The 24,218-nt window shown below is 36.6% G+C and overlaps 1 protein-coding gene across 6 annotated transcripts in view; it reads left to right on the top strand.

Moving 5' to 3' along the window:
* EFR3A (EFR3 homolog A) overlaps positions 1 to 24,218 on the top strand; it is an 83,942-nt gene that overhangs the window by 41,691 nt on the left and 18,033 nt on the right. For all 6 annotated transcript variants that reach the window (XM_021088899.2, XM_021088901.2, XM_021088900.2 and 3 more), the window contains 12 exons: positions 242 to 379; positions 1,603 to 1,681; positions 3,614 to 3,749; positions 5,453 to 5,620; positions 7,752 to 7,866; positions 8,798 to 8,849; positions 10,523 to 10,695; positions 11,160 to 11,235; positions 14,313 to 14,474; positions 15,114 to 15,245; positions 16,441 to 16,508; positions 17,678 to 17,805. In XM_021088899.2, the coding sequence (XP_020944558.1) occupies positions 242 to 379; positions 1,603 to 1,681; positions 3,614 to 3,749; positions 5,453 to 5,620; positions 7,752 to 7,866; positions 8,798 to 8,849; positions 10,523 to 10,695; positions 11,160 to 11,235; positions 14,313 to 14,474; positions 15,114 to 15,245; positions 16,441 to 16,508; positions 17,678 to 17,805 (1,427 nt within the window). The remainder of the gene's footprint in view (positions 1 to 241; positions 380 to 1,602; positions 1,682 to 3,613; positions 3,750 to 5,452; positions 5,621 to 7,751; positions 7,867 to 8,797; positions 8,850 to 10,522; positions 10,696 to 11,159; positions 11,236 to 14,312; positions 14,475 to 15,113; positions 15,246 to 16,440; positions 16,509 to 17,677; positions 17,806 to 24,218) is intronic.

Genomic DNA, 24,218 nt, shown 5'->3' with positions numbered 1-24,218 from the left:
GGAAAGGACATTCTGTTAGTTCAAAACAGTTATTACAGCTGAATTTAATTCTCCCATTTTTGAAAGCTCATGTGGTTAGCTTCAGTGGTACTGAATTCATGAAGTTAGAATTAAGCTCTGAAGTTATTTTGGGATATAAAGAAAATGTCACGCTAACATTTCTGAGAAGTAAGATCTGTTCTGTTTAACTGTGAGAACTAGTGTTAGAATTCTTGCATTCGTCTTTATTTCTCGTTTTCAGTCGAATAGGCCCTCCCCCTTCTCCTTCGGCAGCTGACAAAGAAGAGAATCCTGCTGTGCTGGCTGAAAACTGCTTCAGAGAGCTGCTGGGCCGGGCAACTTTTGGGAATATGAATAATGCCGTGAGACCAGTTTTTGCGTAAGTGGTTGGTGTATTCCTTTTTGCCTTGACTGTGCTATCTCTTCATTCTGTTTTAATTTACTCATAGAGGACAGTACTCTTACCTGTATGAGTGAGTTATGGAGCCGGCGATGCAGGAAGAGTACAGAATTCAGTCAGACAACATCCGTTTGAGCACTGGTTCAACTGCTTTAGCAGCTTTTCCCCCTTTAATAGGAAATACAGTCCTGTCCCTGCTATTATGTGCATCATTTCACTAGAATTTTTACTCACACCTTGAAATGCATATACCCAGTAAAATATCAAAACACAGTGTCCAAATATGATGTATCTTGTTTTATTAACTTCTGTAGTCAGTTCCTCCTATTCCCTGACTTCTGTTTCTCGGCTTTCTTTTTGCTGTGGCTGGACTGCCTTAGATCTAAATTAAACATTAAGTTTAGGTTACCATAGCATGCCTAGCATAATGAGGCTAGATTAGATAGTGTGTACTCCATAAGAGGCTTAATTTTGCTCCTGAGAAAGGCGTGGGTACAGTGTTATCCAGGCATCACTTTGAACTGTGTTCTTATCTTCACTTTTCTTCAGCCACATAGATACTTGTGAATTCTGTCAAACCAAGGTAAGAGCCTGGGGGCTGGGTTTCATCGTTAAATTCTACGGAGGGATTTTCATTTTTGTGGTTCCTCTCAGAGCCACAGCCGACACAGACAAGGCTCTTGGCAGTCTTCTACAACAGAGAACATTCCCTCAGATTCACTGAAGGTGTCCCCTTTTAGAGGTCTTGAAGTGATGCAGGTATTTCTGATCTGATAGCTGCCTTTCCTGGGTGGACCCTAAGCTTTGTCTCCAGTCTCCTATGTATACAACCCTTTAACCACTAGCTATTGGCTTCCTGAGATCTGAGGATATGCCTAAAACAGCTGTTGGCTTCAGTGAATACTTACCCCTCCAGACTTGTGGAGTCTGGACAGAGGGACTTTTCTTTCTTGCCTACATGCGTGTGTGCGTGCACACACACACACTCACACACACACTCATACTAGCCTCTTGTTGTTGTTTTATGAGAGAACCAAGCAACTGGGGGAAATATATATCATTAGTTCTGGAAATGGAAACATTGGCTTCGTTTTAGATGATATTCTTTTGATTGATAAGCCTTGCATATTGTCAGGGTTCTAAAAGAAAAAGTGTAGTAAAAATAAGGAATTAAAGTAATTTTGTTACTATTAAAATTACAGGCATTTAGATCATCACAAACTATGGGATCCCAATGAATTTGCAGTTCACTGCTTTAAAATTATAATGTATTCCATTCAGGTAAGGATTGGTTAACTATATATTTATACAAGTAATTTTGGTTTTGTGTCAATAAGCATATCCTTAGACAGAGGTAGAGAACACTGTCGGAGGGAAACATGTTCTTCATTTAGTTCTTTGTCTCATTTATTTTAATTTACCATTTAAATTCTTATTTGCCAAGATGAAAAAATATCTAATAAAAAGAACCAAATGATTTTATGATGATAAACTTGCTGTGCATTTATTAAATACATTAGTATGTGGTTATATTTTACTAATAAACTGGTATTAACATTGATGTGTATTAAGTGGCATATAGCTGATACATTTATTGGGTATTTACTGTGTGTTAGTGCATTCGTGTATTAACTCTTCTAGTCTTTATAGAACTTTATGATACAGAGACAACCTGGCTCTTCCTTAGTACTTGAACAGACCATTAGCCCTTAATTCAACTGGGATTTTAGGTCTTTTTTTGAATACCGTCTACATTTTTAATGGACTAAAAGTCATCATTAATTTAAAGGAGATAAAGTAGTAAGAAGAAGTACAGCTTTTAGTATAGGTCATACCAGGATTTGCTTCCTAAATGCGCTGTTTAGAACTTGGGCAAATTATTTAGCCTCTCTGAACTTCATTCCTCATTTTTGAAAAAAAGGATGTAATGCATGCATTGAACGGTTCGTTTTTATATTAAAATAGAAGCTACCATTTATCAAGTGCTGGCTATGGCTCTGACTAAGCTGATGTCCTTATATGCTTTATTTCATTTACTCCTCCTTATTTTATGAAGTAGATATTGTTGTTATCCCCATTTTACAGATCAAAATACTGACTTTTAGAGAAGTCAGATACCTCTCTCAAGGGCTCACAAGTAGAAAGTAAAGTCAAGTTTCAAATTCTGGTCATTCTATTCTAGAACCTTTGGTCTAAATTAAACATTAAGTTTAGGTTACTCTTGCATGCCTAGCATAATGTAGGTTTTATTAAAAGCTGGAAGGATGTGGAAGGATACTTAAATTTTTTCTCACTTTTATTGAAATATAATGTACATATAACATTATATAAGTTTAAGGTGTACAGCATGATTGGTACATGTATATATTGCAAAATGATTACCATAGTAAGTTTTCTTAAGATTCATCACCACACATAGTTATACTTTTTTTTTCCTTTGATGGGAATTTTTAAGATATTTTAATTTAATTTTAGTTTAGCAGGTGAGAAGTTGATCTGGCAGTCTGTGGGTGTAATTAAAGCTGTTTCCTGGTCTTTAATAGCCTTGTATTTCTTCATTTGCCCTCCTCATTCAGATTCAGTTAACAGATTAAATTTTTTTTTTGCAAGAAGTAAAATAAATTACAAAGTTAGGAGTTCCCTTGGCAACTACATTCAATATCTTATAATAATTTATAATGGAAAATAATCTGAAAAAATTTGTATAACTGAATCACTGCTGTATGCCTGAAACTGATACAATATTGTAAATCGACTATATATCAATTAAAAAATCTAAGAATATTCACTAGAGTTAAACATTTTCCATCTATGCTTTTTCACATTTAGATTCTCATGTCATTTACTGTGATTGATCAGATTTATTTATGTATGGTAAAATTGCCTTTGTAAACTGCAAATCTCTGATAGCTTCTTGATTTAATTTTCATCAAGTACATATTGTTAAGATTTTTGCTTTGATAGTGGCTCTTGATTAAATGAGAGTTTGACTGTTTAGCACTGTTAGGTATTCATAGTAAGAAATAGTTTATATGTAGTTTGGGTGAAAAAGAAGTAACTCTAAATGTCATAACTTTATTTTTTAACATTTTGTCCTATTATCAAATTATAAGAATGTATAAAGATTCTTTGTGGACTTACAGGGAAGTATAAAGAGAATAAAAATTTCTCTTAAATCCCCCACTCAGAGATGTATTCTTTTGTTTCTTTTAGGCTCAGTATTCTCACCACGTGATCCAGGAGATTCTAGGACACCTCGATGCTCGTAAAAAAGATTTTCCACGAGTTCGAGCAGGTATTATTCAGGTTCTGTTAGAAGCTGTTGCCATTGCTGCTAAAGGTTCCATAGGTGAGTGCCAGCCCAAAAGGAAAAAAAAATTGTTAATCTTTGTCAGAATGTTTTTTTCAGTAGGCACAGCCGTGTATGGAAAACTCTGAAAATATTTCCACTGGTTTTAAATGTGCTATAATTTCTCTTGAAATTTTGGGTTCTCATGGCTATTCTCAGACTTCTTTAGTCTACCAATGAACATTTTCCTCCAAGTCAGTCTCTCCTTCCCTTCTTCCTCTTTTTTCTAATAAAGACTTTTGAATACCAATTACATGCTAAACGTTTGGGAGGGTACAGGTACAAGAAACTTAGTTTCCTTGGAGTTGGCCCACTCTGCCTACTACTGTAATACAAGGCAGAATGTGATTGCTTATCATAAGAAAACCAGGGTCCAGAGAAGGGAAGGAAAATGGATTCGCTGGAGCAAAATGTTATGTGGCCCGCTGAGGACATGTGGTGGTGTGGAGGAAGCCAGGGAAATGGCTTAAAGTTCAAGTTGTGGCCACACTGTGGGTATAATTCTGCAGTTGACTGACACTCTAAAGATTTACCGTACTCTTCATCAGAGGCGTGTTATGGGGTAATTCATCTGGCTGCAAGATGTAGGATGCGTTAGAGGTAAGAGGTGATTGTCAGCATCGTAGGTACAGGGAAGGCTCTTCACCTTGGTGGCAGCTGTGGAAAGGGGGATGTACAGTCCACAGGATTTGCTGACGGACTGGCTGTAGGGGAGCAAGAAGAAGGGAAACGTCAGACATCGTGAATTTTCACTCACATGTGGTTAGGAGAATAGAAGGGTCCGTAATAAAATTACTGAAGTCATGAGGAAAATCTAAGTATGATTTCTTTGCTTCATAATAAAGGTAGAACTATAGATGAGCTGCTGAAATACTCTAATATTAATTCAGTGTCAAATGAGAGGGCATTTTGGATACAGACTTCATTACTCATATCTGAAAGGGATGGAAGCAGGTTAATTGAAGAGTTATTTAGTTTGAAATATGAAATGAAATACAAATGGTACATTGATTGAATCATCTCACTTACTGATGTCTGTTATGTGTGAAGTACCATGCGTTAGGTTCTGGACTCTCAAAGAAGTACTTGACCGTGGCCCCCTGTCTTGGAGAAAGTTATAATCCAGACTAGGAGGCAGAAATGAAAAGCACTGATTAAAGTATAGTGCGGTAGATGCACTGACGGAAACACGTGCAGAGTATTTATAGAACTGAAAACAGAACAAACTTAGTTTACCCGAATCTGATAAATTGATTAGTTTCTGTCTAATAATTGAGGCAAAAATCCTTCCTTCTTCAGCCTCGAAAGATGCAAAATAAATTTCTTGTGCAACAATGAGCTATATTATCATAATTCTATGGATTTTGACCCAGCAGGTTATCCCAGTAAACATTATTTGGAGTAGGCAGGATTAGATAGATGGGAAATTTGGGGTAATCTTTATATGGATATACACACTTTGTGTGGTTTGTACCAGAGATTCAGTGAGTTGCTCAGATACTCAGTAAATGTTTGTTTGAGTAGCTAGACTTTCTTATTTAAGTATTTCTCTTGCTCTTTTAATAAACTGGTTAGTTCATAAATTATTAAGTATTTCCAACTACTTAGGAAATATCCAAAAATCTCATTGAGAAATAGGAGAATTGGGTTTGTGACTGCGATGCTGGAACAATGCATCTGCTCACCTCAGGGCTCATTTGCAGGACCCACAGTGCTGGAAGTCTTTAACACCCTGTTGAAGCATCTGCGTCTCAGTGTCGAATTTGAAGCAAATGATTTACAGGGAGGCTCTGTAGGCAGTGCCAACTTAAATACAAACGCCAAAGACAGTGATGAGAAGATTGTGCAGAATGCTATCATCCAAACAATAGGTGAGTTCGTTTCATCCTTCAAATTATTATGTAAAACAGTGATTTCAAAAAGCCCTTTAGAAGGTACTTGACTCTTAAGGTACATTAGTCAAAGGTGAATGATAGCTTAGACTTTTTAAAAAACTGTATTTGGAAAAAAAACATAAGACTAAAACAAAGAACACTGTATATACTCTTCATCTAGATTCATCTTTTTTTTTTTTTTTTTTTTTTTTTGTCTTTTTGCCTTTTTTCTAGGGCTGCTCCCACAGCATATGGAGGCTCCCAGGCTAGGGGGTCTAACGGAGTTGTAGCCGCTGGCCTCCGCCAGGGCCACAGCAACGCAGGATCCGAGCTACGTCTGTAACCTACACCATAGCGCACAGCAACTCTGGATCCTTAACGCACTGAGCAAGGCCAGGGATTCAACCTGCAACCTCATGGTTCCTAGTCGGATTCGTTAACCACTGAGCCACGACGGGAACTCCTTATCTGTTAATATTTTATGCCATTTACTTTATCATTTCTTTCCTCTCTGACTCCCTCCCTTTCTCCATCTCTGTGTGTGGAGGCATGTATGTATGTACATGTATATATATATACGCATACACCTATTATAGGTGTGTATACATCATAGCCCTTTACTACAGAGTATTTTTCCAAAGAAGAAAGATATTCTCTTATATAACCGGAGAAGTTATCAACACATTAAGTTTTCATGTTTCACTTTTGTCATTTGACCTAATAATGTCCTTTATAGCATGTTTTTCCTTAGGATCTAACATCACATATTGCATTTAGTTTTGATATTTTTTAGTTCAGAACATTTCTCTTATAAGATGGGCCTTTTTTAAGAGTATAGGTCCCCTTGAACCCCTCATTTGAAAAAAACATTTCCTCACATGGGTCTGTCTGGTGTTTCCTTGTGATTAGACTCAGGTTATACATTCTGGGCCAGAGACCCCACGAGTGATAATATTCTCCGATGATCACAGACAGAGAGGCACACGGTGTAGTCTGCTGCTCACTGACGATGTTAGTTTTGATCACTCAAAGTGTTCTGTTTCTCTGCTGCACAGTTTCCATGTTCCCCCTTGCAGATAATAAACTGAGACAAGCGTTTTAGACCATGCAGATACTGTGTTGTCCATCCAAACTTTCCCCCAGATTTAGCAACCATTCAGAATTCTTACCTGAACCAGTTTTTACCATGACAGTTGCAAAATGATGGTGTTCAAACTCGGCACTATCTCCATTGCTGTCACGTGGCATTCAGTGTTCTGTTGTAACTGTGTAAGGAAGCCCCCTTTCCTCCTTCCATATGTATGTAGGACTGCATGCATTTATCTATTTAAATACACTGGTGTGAGGTCATGGATTTATATTTTTACCTTCATAATTTATTCTGTACTTACTAAGTTATTATTTTGGTGGTGCTCAAATTGTCCCAGATTTGACCAGTGGGAGCCCCCATTTTCTACGTCTTTGTTATATTCTCACATTTCTTTTGAGCACTACCTTATTCATAATTTAGGCTCATTTTATACTTCCTACCCGAGCCCTAGTATCAGTCATTTCTCCAAGGAGCTGTGATTCCTTTCTAAGTGGGGAATAGTGTGAGAGACCAGGATCTGGGCACTGATACTTAGACCTTCATATCATATGCTTGTCTCCTCCTCCCCCAGAGGGTAAAAGGGTCAAGGGCTTCCTTTAAAATAAAAAGCCATGGCAGTTTTTGGGGAAATGACGTGAACGGACTGTGTATAAATATAAGTTAAAGCAAGCAAACTCTTCCCACTTTAACCCTTCTCTTTCAGTATCTGTATTCCTGGGGTTTAGTACCTAATTTCTAATGCTTGCTAACAGTTTTTACTAAAATAGAGTCACATGAATTTATTATGGAGTTCAATTTATGCTTTTTATATGAGTAATATCTTAACCTGTGAGCTACTTGTTTATAATAGTCCTTTGGAACATTTAATACAAAGTTTCTCTTTATTTCTAAAAGAAATTACCATATCTTTATAGAGTTATATGTAGCTCAAATACATTGTTTTACTGCGTATTGAAAGCTTTGGTTAAAATATGATGTTTTTATTATATGAAAAAATAAACTTTTCAATTCATAAAATTTATCTTAATATTTTTAAAGGATTTTTTGGAAGTAACCTGCCAGATTATCAGAGGTCGGAAATCATGATGTTCATTATGGGGAAAGTACCCGTTTTTGGGACATCCACCCATACTTTGGATATCAGTCAACTAGGGTATGCTTTTGTAGTCTTCCTGTATTTTTTGAACTTAATCTTGGATAAAATTTCATCTCAAATATATCAAATATTTTTTAATCATTAATAATAAAAGTCCTGTATTTTTATAGTCCTAGATTGCTAAGCAGTTGGATCAACATTGTATGCTTTTTAGAATTAGTTTTCAGTATATCATAAACTCTCAAATTTTCTATCCTGTACTGACTAGGTGGAAGATGTAGCCTGGGCATTTTCTATATACACACATATTCAGAGTAAAGCTTCAAGTTTGTCAGTATAGCAGGAATGTTGACTTATTTCTAGAATTGTAGAACTGAAAGTGATTTTAAAAATCATATGCTTTGAACCCCTTATTTTATAGATTTGATTTGATTTGATGACATGCTAAAGCTTTAGTTTGTAAATATTTTGTGTTGCTAATTTAATAAGAAAATAATAGTCTTATTTGATTTCTGTTTCTTTGACCATTAATTAGATAACCATTTTTCATTTGTTAATTCTTTTTTAGGGAATCTCTTGTATAAGAACTATCTAGGCTTGTTCTTACCTGCTTATTATATATGTTAAATGGATACTATGTCAATTATATTTGCAATAGATATGTTCTCCAATTAAAGCATTTTTCAATTGAGGTTGTGTTGTTGTGTATTTATACAATTGACTTTTCATATCATTACATCCAGAAGTCTGTTTCCTTTGGGAGCTAATATTTTTAAAGTTTTTTGTTTGAATTTGAATTTTTTACATACGACTCTTTAATACATATAAATTTTAGCCTAGATTATAAAGTGAGCCATAACTTTAGTATGAAAATAAAATCTATTTAGCTAATATGAATAGAGTTTTAAAATCAATAAACAATAAGTAAACAATTACATAAATGTTAATTACTATTAGTAAGGTAATATCAGTATTTTGTATATTTTAGGGATCTTGGAACCAGGCGGATTCAGATAATGTTGCTGAGATCTTTACTTATGGTAAGGAATTTAAGACAGGTGGAGAACCCGCTTAACCTTAAATTATTGAAGAGCTCAAAAGAATAGCTTGCATTATCAGCTTCTTTTTCTTGTATTATAAGGTACTGTTTATGGTAAGTTTTTTACTGTAGTTTATGTACTTAAATATCATGCTTTTCATTTTCCTTCGTTTTACTTTTACTGTTTATTCCTTACTTCTCCTGTCATCTTACTTGATCATCATAATGATGAAACATACAGAAAGCAGAAAGTATTGCCACTTTATAGATGAAGATGCCGTGGGCTCAGATATAGCCAGATATATTAGTCCTTTCCTATGCGTTTTGTGCTTTTTTTTTTTTTTTTTTTTGTCTTTTGTTGTTGTTGTTGTTGTTGTTGTTGTTATTGTTGCTATTTCTTGGGCCTCTCCCGCGGCATATGGAGGTTCCCAGGCTAGGGGTCGAATCGGAGCTGTAGCCACCGGCCTAAGCCAGAGCCACAGCAACGCGGGATCCGAGCCGCGTCTGCAACCTACACCACAGGTCACGGCAACGCCGGATCGTTAACCCACTGAGCAAGGGCAGGGACCGAACCCGCAACCTCATGGTTCCTAGTCGGATTCGTTAACCACTGCGCCACGACGGGAACTCCTGTTTTGTGCTTTTTTATGTGTATCTTGTTTAAGAACTCCTCGTCTACTCTGATGATATAAACACATTTGTTTATTTCTTTTATAAAAGCTTTTAAAATTTGGTTTTCCACATCTAGAACTTTGAAGTTTATTTTTGTATGTGGTGTAAGGTATGGATATATTTTTAATTTTTCTAGGTAGGTAGTAATTGTCCCACCAATTTCTCTACTCACTTATAAAGTCACCTTTGTCCTATAATGAGTGCCCAAATATAAATGTTAGGTGTTCCATTTATGCTTTTAATCCTGAATATAAATGGAGATTACCCACTTGAAACTTCTTTTGGTCCTAAGCCTTTTTATTAAATAAATTCTCTGAGTAAATAACCTTGTCTCTAATCCTAATTGTACTTCATAGTCACCTGAATGAATGACTCTGGGGTACAGTTAAACTTTGAACAGCATTGAAGTACCTCCTATTTAAAAGCTCCACCTTCAGAGATAGGGATACTCTCAGAATGTCAAATCAAATAATGGATAAAGTAACACTTTCCAAAGTTAAAATGCATTCCTGTTAACCTTAACTGCTTGATTTGAAATAAAAAACTTATTTGCCAGTTTAAAATTGTCCTGTCTAATCTGTGTTATTTGCTACCTAATCTCCTTGTATACATTTAGTACTGGCCACTTATCCCATATATTCTTAGCCTCTCTGAGCCCCAGTTTTCTTTTACAAAAAGGGGGTACACCAATGCCTGGCCTCACAGGAGGTGGTGAGGATGAAGTTAATACACATAAAGTAGTTAGGTTCGTGCCTGGCTTATGGCAAATATGTGCTGTTATTAATTTTATTGGCCATTAACTTTGTGAATGGCGCTTTTGTAAATTCAGTGAAATCCTCATCATGTCACAAATTTCCTTTTAGTTTTTCCCTCAGGTTTGTGTCCGTACTTGCTGTTTCCCTAAGTTTATGGTTCTTGTAAAACCGTTGGAGAATTTTACCAAAGAAGGAGTCATGACAAAGGTTTTTTGTTTGTTTCTTTGGTTTTCATCCCAATAATCAGGTAACCTCAGGATACAAAGCAAAGACGATTGTTACTGCACTGCCAGGGTCTTTCCTGGATCCTTTGTTATCACCATCCCTCATGGAAGACTATGAACTGAGACAGTTAGTCTTGGAAGTAATGCATAATCTTATGGATCGCCATGACAACAGGGCAAAGCTTCGAGGGATCAGGTAATGTGCTGTTTGAAAATAGGCTTAGTGACAGTGTTTTCACATTTCTACATTAATGTATTTAAGTTTTGTACTTTTTTTAATCCTGGCTTTTCAGGCTTTATTAATCCAGAATTTTATTTAATTAGTATTATAATTTGATTATTAATGTATTTTTATGATAGCAAATGATTAAGGTCTTTTCGTGTATCTTCAGAGATCTCATCTACTAGTAATCACTAGTTACATGAATTTCATTTTGGTTTTGCTTTAAACTTAAGAATGATACTAAAAGTCAATATTACCTGAAGCAATTCTGTTTAAACTTGGTAATTCTGTAGCATCATTACATATATGCTTATTTAAAATGCACATTGAGGGTTAAATAGTTCAAACTCTTAAGTATAGCTATGATTTGCCATGTAAGACATGATTTTATAACTAAATGTGCTATTTGTAAAAAGTGCTATGTTGATTTTCTTTAGAATAATACCAGATGTGGCTGACCTAAAGATAAAAAGAGAAAAAATTTGTAGGCAAGACACAAGTTTCATGAAAAAGGTAAGATTATCTTCTGGAAAACAATGTGTGACTTAAGTTGAAGCCACTCGAATTGTTAGGTAGTTTTATATTGATCCACATAAGCTTGAAATGAAGCCATGGCATCTTGGAGTTGAAAACCTGAAGCCACCATCCTTTAGTCTCCTGCACATCTACCACAGCATTCTGAGTGGCGTCCCCTCCAGCCTGGGTTTAAACAGTGGGTCGTCAGACGGCTGTGATAGTTCTAAATTTCTTCCTTTAAACTGTTTCTCTGTAATTTCTGCACTGCACTCCTCCCCACCCAACACACATACTGATTCCATTTTCAACGATTCTATAATAGTTTCAAGTTTTTAAAAATACATATCACCATTGAATAAATACACATAATGAATGTTTACAGTATTAGGCATTGTTCTGGGCATTATTTGGGATGTAAAGGTGAGGTAGGCAGGATCTCTGCCTATTTAAGTAGTGTTTAGCTAGATTTTCATTACAGTCACTTAAATTTTGGAGGTCTATCAACAAATGGCTGAATTTAGAAAATTTTAGCACCTCGGGTTATTTAGCATATTGAATAAACTTTCTGTGCAGTTCTTCATCCAAAGTTTGAGTGCCTAGTATTTGCCAGACACTGATCTCAGTGCTGAGAGAGACAGTATAACACGACACACATGCTACCTGGAGTCAGTATGATCACAGTTTTGGAAAGTGAGCCTTGCTGTCCTGAGGTGCAGAGGACAGCAGACGGAGAGCCATAGGAAGGCAGGTGCAAATGTCTATAATCCATGTTCTTTTTTGGCTCTTTGTCAGACCATGCTTTCTTTCTGTCACCATCTTCTATTTTGCTGTCCTTATCCACTAATATTGATGGCTGTGTTTCAAATTAATGGCCTCACAGTTTGAAAATTTCACTTGAAAAATAGTTTACATATTATTATTGTTCCTAAATTAACGTGAAAAAAAAGAATTTTTTAAGTTTGGCTGTATAGTATATAAAAAAAGTGGTTAATAATAAGACAAAGACATTAACTCTTCCCAACTTTTATTTTTTTCCATATTTTAAATCCTCTAGGTCATCAAAGAAATTATTCCCCATAACTGAGGAACTTTTAATCAGTTGATAGAATGAATTTTGAAAATTCATTAATAATTTGGGGGTTTTTTTACTCTAACATAATGACATCAAGCAGTCCCAAACTTTGGGACTCATTTGATTTGATTTTATCTAGTATGATAGAAATAATTCTTGGTGCTTAATTTTGCGAGCCAGTCAGTTTGAAAGAGTATGGCTTAACTAAAAGGTTAGACTATTATTCCATGTTAAATTTTGAATCCTTAAACTGTTCTCTGAATTAGTTTTCCTTCCATTTTATAATTTAAAATAACTTACCTAGCTAAGTGTTTGTTTACCATTAGTGTAAACCATTTATTTAGTGTGTTTTTCTTTAGGAGCAATCTGTTCACATTTTTTCCTTTACCAAATTTATTTTTTACAATTGGACACCCTTTTGCATTTGCTTTCCAATTTATTTTATCAGCCAAAAAAATATTGTTTGGTTTTCATATTCAGTTTCAGCCATTTATATAAATTTCAACAAAGACCTGAAGTGTGCCAAAGTATAGAATCCCTTGAGAGAGAGACAAACTCTGGATTCAGAAAGATGGAAACCTAAATAGCAGCTTCAGAAATAAAGAGGAATCTGTTAGGAGAGCATAGCTTTTTATCTGTAGCCACTCACCCGCCCACCCCTGGCCAAAAAAAAAAAAAGACAAAAAAAACCCCACTTGCTAATACTGGACCACAGACCTAAACAGAGTCAGTCATTGGCACAGCTGGAGGACTCTCCCCTTATCTGGGTGGGTCCATGGTGCAAGTTAAATGGAGAACAGAGCAAAATGCATACCTTTTACAGACACCCAGGCTCCAGAAGTCTCTGCTGTTCTTGCTCAGTTCTTTTGCCTGAAGTGAGGCATCAGACAAACCTTCTGAGAAACGGGCCCGGAGTGTTAAGCTCAAGTCCCTCCACCTGGGGACGGTAGGTCCAAGTGTTCTTACCCTGGCCGCACATTACCATCGCCCGGAGAGCTTTCAGCTTTACAAACACTGGTGCTTGGGCTTCGCCACCATGAGTTAAATCATACTGGGAGTGGCCAGTGGTGAGCAATGGGGAGAAAGCATGGTGGTCATTCAGCTGTCCAGCGATTGCAGCTTACAGTTAGTGCTGAGAACCAGTGCAGCACTTCGAGTTAATTACCACGTAGTAACGAAATGGGAAAAACTCTCTTATTTCTGTTAGCTCTCCCTTGGCAGTTGGACCTTTACCCAGAAATGCTCAGGCAGCAAAGCCTTTTAGTATTATTTTTAACATATTTAGATTGGTTTGGTTTGGGGGGAACTTCTTCCAGTCCCTGGGCTGTGTCTGTAACCTCACCCCTGCAGATGGGCTTTAGATGTGCCTTCGTCACTTTACACAGAAGTGTGGCAGAACCTGCAAGTAACTCTTCCCTGGACAGCTCCTAACCAACCCACCTCACAGGAGGCCAGAAAGCCTGCATCCATTTCCCCTCAACCAAATGTTCTTAATCATTACCGAGCTCCCATAATGCTCCCGTTCATTTCAGTTTTTCTCAAATCATTCTTACTTTGCTCATCTTTTCAAATTATTATTTTTTTAAATTTCATTGTTCATAATGCTTGCTGTTTGGGTTTTTTTGCTTTTTGGGGGGTGGCGGTGGGCTGCCCCTGTGGCATGTGGAAGTTCCTGGACCAGGGATCCACCATAGCAGCCACCCAAGCTACTACAGTGACAACACCGGATCCGTAACTCGCTGTTTTACAAGAGAACACCTCCCTGCTTGCTGTTTTTATTTGAGTTTGTCTTGGACTCCATAGTTGGTTTGTAGTTATATATTGGTATATCTGTTGATGTTAATACTTGAAATACAGTTTGACCATCCAGTTATCAATTTAGATCTCTTTCATGTTAAGTCATGTGATAAGAAAGCAACTCTGTAAGAGGTTATATATGCATGTGAAATCTACCTTGCTACATTTCAAGCAAAATTCTTTTTCCTGTCATTTCCCTTTTCAGAATGGGCAACAACTATATCGACACATATATTTAGGCTGTAAAGAGGAAGATAATGTTCAGAAAAACTATGAGCTACTTTATACTTCTCTTGCTCTTATAACTATTGAATTGGCCAATGAAGAAGTGGTTATTGATCTCATTCGCTTAGCTATTGCTTTACAGGTATGCCTTCATAACTCTTCATTCTGAGAAAGCATTTTTGAGTTAGACACTGTTATGAAAGTATTGTTGCCTTTATCCAAGGATGTGAATTTTAAAAGTGAGGTGCCTAGTCTTAAATCTAAAATACTCACAGCCATGGTCACATTCATTTATTCTTTTAACAAATGTTGACTAAGTATTGACTGTGTGCCAAGTATTGTTCAAGGCCATTCGAATACTGTCAAGAAAGGGACACCATGGTCCCTGTGCTCATCCTTTCAGTCTGGTGGGGAAGTTATTAAATAGGAAGAATTCCATATATATAGTTGCTTAATTGGAGTAAGTGCTGTGTAATAACAGGACAGTATGCAATGATAATATATATATATTTATTTTTGTATATGGAGATGTATATTCCACCACCCTACCCCCCACCTGTAGGAAAGGCTTTCCTAAGGAAGAGCATTTTGAGTTGAAAGATTTCAGTCTCTTGTAAACGGGCATTTATTCTTCTTTCAGAAGTTCTTTAAAAGAAAAGGTGACATTTTTGTTAGCATTCCTAACTACTTGCAGTTTTTAGTAAAATCATAGAGAAAATGCTAGTGGAGCATAAGACCTTGATCTCTCAGCTGTGTTTGGTTTTGGCTTTTTAAATTAAAGGACAGTGCCATTATCAACGAGGATAATCTGCCAATGTTCCATCGCTGTGGAATTATGGCGCTGGTGGCGGCATACCTCAACTTTGTAAGTCAGATGATAGCTGTCCCTGCCTTTTGCCAGCATGTCAGCAAGGTAATGTATTTAGAAAAGTCCTTGAATTTGGTTTTTATGCAAAATTTGTGGATTTTCTTCCAGAGATGATTGTTTGTAACTTTGATGATTATGTAGCAAATTAGGATAATTCTATAAAAGTATGTATGACTTTTTCAATACTGACTAAATTGAAACTATAGCTAAAATTATGACTAGTATTTATATTATATTTTCTTTGATGCCTGTTCTGTTAGAAGGTTTTAATGTAATGGTTGAGTAGAATACATGGTTTTCTTCTAGAATACTTCGTGTGATTTCTTATGTAATTGTTTTCCTTTTAAACATTATGAATTAGTATCTAAATTTTCTTTAGTTATACCATTTTTGTAGTTATTTTTGTTGTTACTGTTCTAAGCCAGTCTCCTTGAGTTAGATCTCAAAAGTTGAGTAGTCAATGTACTCTCAGAGATTTGTCCTGTGTCATTCAAGTATATTTATCTTTTCAGTAGTAACTCATTAAGTAGTTATTTGCATGATTTGATGTGCGTTTCAGAGCCCCTAACTTACCTGGCAGAAGGTAGAAAAAGTCCAGTGTAATTTTTATTCTTTAAAGACATCTTTCATGGAGAACCTTATTTTTATGAAATTAAGCACGTCTCTGAGTCCTTCCTAAAATGTAGGTTTTTAGTGCATTTTAAGAAATGAAATTCATTCCTTCATTAAAGAAGTGTATGAGTGAATATTGGACATTTGCTATTAGAGATACAAAAACTAAGAAAGCGGGGTCCCCCTTTAAGTGGCTCCCGCGTGAGTGGAGACACCAGACCTCACAAGCACTTGCTGCAGAAGGTCACGCACAGGAGGGGGTGTCGAGGGCCTGGTGCCTGTGAAGGGAGGTGCCCATAGCAGCATTTGAGAAAGTACGTGTTCTAACCCCTGTGTAGGAGGTTTAATCAAATGTAATGTATCGTCCTTTTCTTTTTTTGTAATAACCTGTATTATTTTATCATTATGATTTAGTTACTTGCTGACTTTTTAAAATAAGAAATGTGAAAACCAAATGAACTCCACATTTGGGCCATAAGCATAGCCTAAATTCCAAAATACAGTGATGGTAGTTCTTATAAATGTTTAATTTTTATTTCTGTGTTTTTAATTTTCCAAATTGTTATTGCAAGGTCCTGAGGGGTGAGGTTTATGATTTTATTTTGTTTTATTTTTGGATATTTTTCAGGTTATCGAAATTCGAACTATGGAAGCCCCTTATTTTCTACCAGAGCATATTTTCAGAGATAAGTGCAAGTATGTTAATGCTTTACATTTTAAGGAAGGGGCACTGACTTGACAAACCAATGAGTGATGCTTACAAAGGAGTAAACCATTGTTAGAATCATTTTCTGGTGTTTTATAATACGTATCATTTTATGTTTGTGTCATTTAACTCATGAAACTTGTTTCTCTTACTACAAAAGTTCTTGTACATTATAAATGTAGACTCAAGAACACGTGCAGTTAATCTTTGATGAAAAAAATTATCTTTTTTTACTGTGGAGATACACCCCTTAAATGCAGGATGTTCTGACAGATAAATGAACATTCCTCTAAGTAAATACCGTATCTGTTCAAGACTCTCAATAATAGATAACAATTTTAATAAAACTATGGAGAAAGAATGTATTGAGGAAAATCAGTGTTATGCTCTGCATTTTTTCTTGCTGACTAAACAAAAAATATATATGAAACTTTATTCAAACTTGGGCTCTAAAAGTAGTTTAATAGTGAAAGCATCAGCATGAAATAATATTAAACAGTTTGAAAGGAAAGTGAAACTTTTTGTTCTTGGACAAGTGCTTCCTGTCAGTCAGTTGGCTGTTATCTTTTTCATTAACAATCAGTGAGCTTCGTTTTTATTTTCTTCTCTGAGAATATTTTTAATTAGCATGAAAGTTAAAGCTGAATTTAGTCGTCTTCATCATTTAATGTGGGACTATCATGGTATAATGTTTTTGTAGTGGCTGCACCCACAGCATATGGAAGTTCCCAGACTAGGGATTGAATTTGAGCCGTAGCTGTGACCTTTGCTACAGCCGCAGGAATGCCAGATCCTTTAACCCACTAACCCGGGCCACGTACTAAACCTGTGCCTTCCCAGTGACCCTAGCCACTGCAGTTAGATTCCTAACCCACTGTGCCACAATAGGAACTCCTCCAGTGGAGTAATTTAAGGCCGACTCTCCATTGGAACATGACTGGGGAAAGAATCACAGCAGACTGCTTAATATATGAGTCTGCATACCGTATGTTTTTCAAGAGCTCAAATTAGCCACCTAAAATAAACTGATTTTTCTATTACTAACTACAGCTTAAGTTGAATTTATATTTAGGCCTTGATCTAGAATGTTTATGTGTTAACTTATTTTTGCTTAGTAACAAATAATACTGAATGACTTTTGTTTTGATCAACTTGACAGGCTTCCAAAATCTTTAGAGAAGCATGACAAAAATTTGTATTTTCTGACCAACAAGATTGCAGAGTCACTGGGTGGAAGTGGCTATAGTGTTGAGAGATTGTCTGTACCATATGTACCACAAGTAACAGGTAAGAGGAGGGTAATTAGAACTCTTACTCTAGTGATTGTGTTTCAGCAATGTTTGTTAACCCAGTTAGCAGTGAAAATTAATTGTTTGTATAACGGCTATTTTATAGCTTTTTCAAATGCTTAAGAGAGTTTAGTTAGTTCTATTTTAAAATTTTGCTCTTGAAAACCTTTAGTTAAGACATATATATGATTTTGTCAGGAACAGGTTGAATCCTCAAGTGATTATGGTTATTATTCCTCATATATTAACAAAGAAGCCAAGTGAATCTTTACTCTTTCAGCAGTAATTGTATCTAACTTAGGGAAATTGATGAAGATTGTTTGGTTAGTGATGTGTGACTCTTGAGCTTAATGAATTAGGTAATTTTTGTCATTTGAAAGAGTATAGACTATTTGTTAAACCTGCAAACTTTTTAAGTTAAGAATATGTTTTCCTCTGTGAACTATGTATTTCCTTTTGTTCTTTTCATTGCCTGAAATAATTCTGTTTTGTTTCAAGGCAAAAGTACATGATGTCTTGCATTCAATTTTTACTTTAAAAACTAAGAGTTTCTATCTTATACCTTCCTTTTCATTGATGACTATATAAATATTAAATTTCACGGAAGAACTAGTTCTTCCTCCGGGGATACCCCTGTTCTGTGAGAGAACTGTTTGGTTTTAGTTAGGCGGTTTTCTGGATTCATCACTAAAAGGAGCACAGTCTTTGTAAGTAGCTGTCTGTTTTATAATGTGGATCCAAAATATATTACAGTGATAGTTGTTCATAATCGTCTGAGGTGTTAATGACAGCTTTTGCATTTTCTTTTAAATTTTGTAGTATAGAAAATTCTATTCCTCATGAGTTCCTTTGGGAAATGAAAGTGCTAAGAATAAAACTTCAGTAGAGTTTAATAATTTGAACGAATTTTTAAAGCGGACTTTAAAATATTTCATTCTTATAATTTGCATTTAGCTCTCTTTCCTTCAGGCGAAAAACCTCATAAACCCAGGGACAAGTACAAAGGTGAATCCAAGCGTCAGTCTGGCCTGCCCTTTCCCTCGCCTGCCCTCTAGGAAAATAGCTCATACCTTTGTTTCTAGAAAATGGAGCCAGTGACCTGTATATTTCATGTAGTTGTAAGTTCAGGTATTATTCTGCTCTGCCTGCCTCCTTAGCTGTAGTTTATTTTCACACCTTGTTATTTCCTCTTACCCTGTTCCCTTGACTCTCAACAGATTTTAATGAAAATCATGGTTGGTTTGTTTTTAAAAATAGGTGGTTTGCTCTTCCCATTTCCTCTCACTCCTGAAAAAGATGTATTTTCTTTCTTACTTCCTCTCTGTCACTGACCGGAAGAATTCTGAGTATGTCGGCATAGGCTTAATTATATTGCTGGACAGAAATCCCTCAGTATGAATAAGAGCTAGAAAGACTCTGATGGTTTAGAACCAGTCTGTGGCATGTGTGTCCTGCCCTAATGCAGAAAGAGTCAGAAGAGACAGTGATTCTTATGGGATATCAGTTGTTAAATTTTCCTCTCACTGTGCAACCATCAGATATTCATTTTAAAAGATAAAGGATTTAAGAACAATACAGCAAAAGAAAATAGCAAAATATTTAGTTTGTTGGGCATCATGCATATACCCATTATCATCAAAATAGTAGCTGCCATTTATTATGCACTAACTGTGTGCAAGTCACTGTGATAACGCACTTTGTATTCACTCCTCGGTTAATTTGTAAGATAGTTCAGTGAGGAAGACAGCATTATATTTGGTTACAAATAAGGATAGTGAGGCTGAAGTCCAATACTTTTATCAGGTAACATCACCAGAATTAACTGCCTTCGCTGTTCAGTTAGATGCGTAATAAATTGATTTTGCCAACTGTTTTCCATGTACTCGAAGATTGTTCAGTTGTTCGTGTTGATCTAGATTTATTCTTTATGTATTCCACAAACCTTTACTGGGTGTCTGCTATATATTAAGCACTGTTGTGACTTTTAGGGGTAGAATAATGTTAAGATTCAGTCCCTGTCCTCAAGGATTAAAATCTGGTGGAGAAGAGAGACAAACAGTTGGAATATAATGATAGCTGGTCCTAAAACAAGAAGAATGATTTGTCTAAAGCTTATTGAACTATTGGTGGCTGACATATAGTAAGTGATCAATAAATGTTAGCCAATTACTACATTTTTCTTTTATCTTAAACCAGCCTAAAATTTGAGTGAGCAGTGTATGCCTAGGCATGTGCCAGATGCTGCTCTGTGAGGGGGTGCAGTATTTAATGCGTATTTACAGTATGCCAGCCTCTGTGCAAACAGAAGCGAGAATGAACAAGACAGGCAGAGGTTTCTCCTTTCACAAAGCTCATATAGTCTTTCCTAACGGGTGCCTCATCTGGACCACAAAACACAGAAGATAATTTGAGTGACTTTTTTCTCAATTTCTCCCAAGTGGCACTTTACCAGTTTTATTCTAGATACATAGGAAAGAAGTTAATTCATTATCCAGCTTGTTTCTTTTTTTTTTTTCTTTGCTTTTCTTTTTTTTTTTTTTTTGGTCTTTTTGCCATTTCTTGGGCCACTCCCGCGGCATATGGAGGTTCCCAGGCTAGGGGTCTAATTGGAGCTGTAGCTGCCAGCCTATACCAGAGCCACAGCAACGCGGGATCCGAGCTGCTTCTGCAACCTACACCACAGCTCATGGCAACGCCGGATCCTTAACCCACTGAGCAAGGCCAGGGATCGAACCCGCAACCTCATGGTTCCTAGTCGGATTCGTCAACCACTGCGCCACGACGGGAACTCCCAGCTTGTTTCTAATAGGAGAATTAACTGGACACTTGCAATATGCCTTAAAGTCTATGAGCAGAGAGGTTTGGGGTCCTTAGGCAGCAGCGAGGAGAGTATCTGGTTCAGGTTTGGTGAAACAGGGATATCATCCAGAGGGAAAAAACCCTAAGCAAGTGTGAGACCCGTGGACTGTGTTTCATGCAGAAGTAACAGCCTGTGTGAAGGACCGGAGGTAGGCAAGAACATGATTTTTTTAAGGAATTAGTGTAAAGTTAGTCTCCCTGGCGTGAACTAGAGCAGCAGAGTTGGGAATTGTAAAGCTAGGCTAAATAGTTTGAACTTTTCTGAAAGCATTGGGGAGTTATTGAATAATTTTAAACAGAGGACGGCATGATAAGAGTTGCGTTCAGAAATATAACTCTGGTTGTAGAAGATGGGATAGCTATTCTCCAGTAATCCCCAGGAGAGGTGACAGTGGCCTGTACTAAGGAGGCACAGGTGAGAATACAGAGAAGTGGGTAGAGGCTAGAAAATTTGTAGGCATGAGTCTGTAAGCACTTGATTGATGGGGTGGGTGGGGGGCAAGGAGAAAGCCAAAGATTTTGTCTCGGTTTCTTCTTTGGACACTCGGGTGCTTGGCACAGCACCAGGGAGAAGAACAGATTTGCTGCTTTGTTTACTTGGTTTTTGTTGTTTTTTGGTTTTAGAAGGAGTGGGTGGTATGAGTGGGTTTAAGAAGAAAGAAGTATATACATTTCAAATGTAGCTGTCTGTAAGTAGTTGTGACTCTTGGATGATAGAAGGATGGAGTTTGTATTAATGGAAATGAATAGGAAAGAGGGGCCAGTTTTGGAGCTCAGCTCCCTGTTGAGTTTCTTGGGGAGTAGAGCATCCAAGCAGGGCACCCTTGGTTAGGGATCAGGGCAGGGTTTTTGTGTGAGAGTTTAGAGGTGATAATGGGAATTTTGCAAATGCTTCAGGGAGGATGACTTCTCAGAGTGAAGAAGTGAAGAGAAAGAGAAGAGAATGACTTAGAATGACTTTGTTCCAGCCCAGCTGCGTGGCCTTGAGCATAGCCCCTTAATCTCTCACTGACCCCATGTCCTCCTGGGTAAAGCAAGGACTATAGCATCCAGGCCGTTTTTTTAAAATGGAATATATACATGAAAGTACTTTTAAAAACTACAAAATGCTGTATAAATATAAAAATAGTATTTTTTCAATGTCTTAGTCTTCTACTTGGCATTTTGAATTTTGTTAATTTCTTTGATTTAAAGCACTTAGAATACATGGTTGCTTTTATCTGCTTTATAAAAACCTTCCTATTTCCCAATCAATATCTGTTTATAAAAGCACTTTCATATATGTATCCCATCTCTCCTGGTAGAGATTTTGTTTTACAGTTTGTTTTAAAAAATAAAAGATTGTCTTTTATATTACTCTGACTTTTTATTCAATGATAAGAATGTTTTTTAGGGTTTTTTTAAATTTATTTTATAAATATGCATTAGCTCTAGATGGAATTTTGTGTTTTTCTATAGTCCCCCCCAAAGCATGTCTGTATAAGTAGTATCAGCATTAAATTGACATTTTGAATTTAGTGTAGATAAATTACCTGTGAAATTTCATTTTGCCCCAAGTAGCCTTTTAATTGCATCTGAGTGGTGTGGTAGTCCTAATAGCATTTATGATTTATTATATACAATTAACTTCCTGTGTCTTATTTTTTACATAGACATAGCAAGTTATGTTGAATAGTTTAATGTTCTGCGTTATACCTCTTTTCAGACTATTTTCTCTATTCCTTAGCCATCTTAATGCCGCTGTATGCATTATATACAGATACTCCAGGTGGCAGCAAAACACCACTGAAGGAAGTTAGGCCTAAGCTCTGAGTATTGCTTCTAAAACCTACATTGTAATTAAAGCAGAAAGAAGAAGCGATGATTACCCGTGTGAACAGCCGATTATTGGAAGCAGAGAGGGAGGAGAGTGGGAAGTTGAGAAGTGGTGTCTGGGACCACCCTAAACCATCTGGAGGGAAGGAAGCCAGGGTCTCCTCAGCGTGTGTCCATCAGACACTGAATGGTGCCAGGGCAGTTCTCAAGCTGGCAGGACAGTGCAGTCCATGGGGGCTGCAGTGATGCCGCAGTTCAGCAGATGGTGAAAAGCAGGTCAGGAGCAGACATGGACGCCCATGGAAACAGGAGTTACCTTCTGTAAGCTCTGTTTTGGAAACCTTGCTCTTGTGTAGATTACAGGATATCTGCTTATAAGTGTCCGGGCTTTTTCTCTTGCCTACAAGCAGGTTGCTCCACACGTCAAAAGAAAGAACTTTCTGAGAATATAGGATTAGGGCTTCCCATTGAATTTCATTTTCTTTCCTTTAAGAATTTCTAGTCTTTCCTAAATCTCTGCTCATACTTCCCTTCTATTCTTATGAATATTTGCCACTCAGCAGTCCTCTTTTCTGCCTCTGTTCCTCTCTTTTCCTTTTTATTTATATCTTAGGCTTCAGTTTGACTCTTCTCTGCAACCCATCAGCCTTGGTATATTAACCTAGAAATTCTCGTAGGGTTATTTTTTGTGTGGGAAGCAGGCTGTTATTTATTCCTCATTTTGAGTTCTGTTAAGACCTTGAAAGTTGGCCTGATTAGAGGGTAAAAGCAAGTCAGCAGTGATAACCACATACTATTTTGTAGCAGTTCCATTGAAGTTTAGTCATTATGTTTTGGTGATATATGGTCATGAAGGAAAAAACAGAAAATACAGTGTCTAGGTTAGCTCAGTAACCATATATGTGGAAGATAAAATATTTTGATACTAAAAACTATAGCAAAGTAATAGGTAATATTTGTCACAGATGGGTATGTATGTGTTCTGTACCTATAGCCTTCATACGGCAGAACCTGAGTAACTGACGATGATAAATACAAAATACAGTCTGTCACTGAATTTCTTATTAGTTAAAAGACATTGTTTGTAGCTCAAGGCCCAATTGATGACTAAAGGGTAACAGTGATTGAAGAGTGATAAGGAAAGATCAGTCCTAAGTAATAGTGAATTTTTGTGGCTGGAAGAAAGAGGGATAAGTAAAAATAACTAGAGTAATATTTAAGATTTAAAGGAAGTGATGAAAGGCTTAACTAAAGCTGGAAAGATAAGAATCTTTGTAGCGAGGAGGACATAGAAAAAGGCAGATAATAAAGCGTTCCCAATAGGGGTTTCTTCTTGTACCAGACTGAAAACAAAGAGGAAAGTTGGGGAGGAGGGTAAATTAGGAGTTTGGGATTAATATTAACATGTACACACTGCTGTTATAAAGATAGATAATCAGCAAGGACCTACTGTAGAGCACAGGAAACTCTATTCAATATTCTGTAACCTATATGCGAAAGGAATCTGAAAAAGAATGAATATATGTATGTGTATAACTGAATCACTTTGCTGAAGCTAACACAACATTGTAAATCAGCTCTACTCCAGTAAAAACAAAAATTGAAAGGAAGCAAGTAAGGGAGATGTGCCAGAGCATGCTCAGAAACTGGAGAATAGGCACATTTGCCTTGAACACTAGATAAACTGGGGAACAGTTGAACTTGCTGTTGGCAAGGTCTGACTGGAGAACCCAGAAT

Source organism: Sus scrofa, chromosome 4 (genome assembly GCF_054392235.1).
Source record: "Sus scrofa isolate SSC_HxYL_T2T_F1_AM1 chromosome 4, Sscrofa_HxYL_maternal_Yorkshire_Landrace_v2.0, whole genome shotgun sequence".
In the NCBI taxonomy this organism is placed as follows: Eukaryota; Metazoa; Chordata; class Mammalia; order Artiodactyla; family Suidae; genus Sus; species Sus scrofa.
Note: the sequence above shows the minus strand (reverse complement) of the source record. Positions and strands in the feature narration are given on the sequence as shown.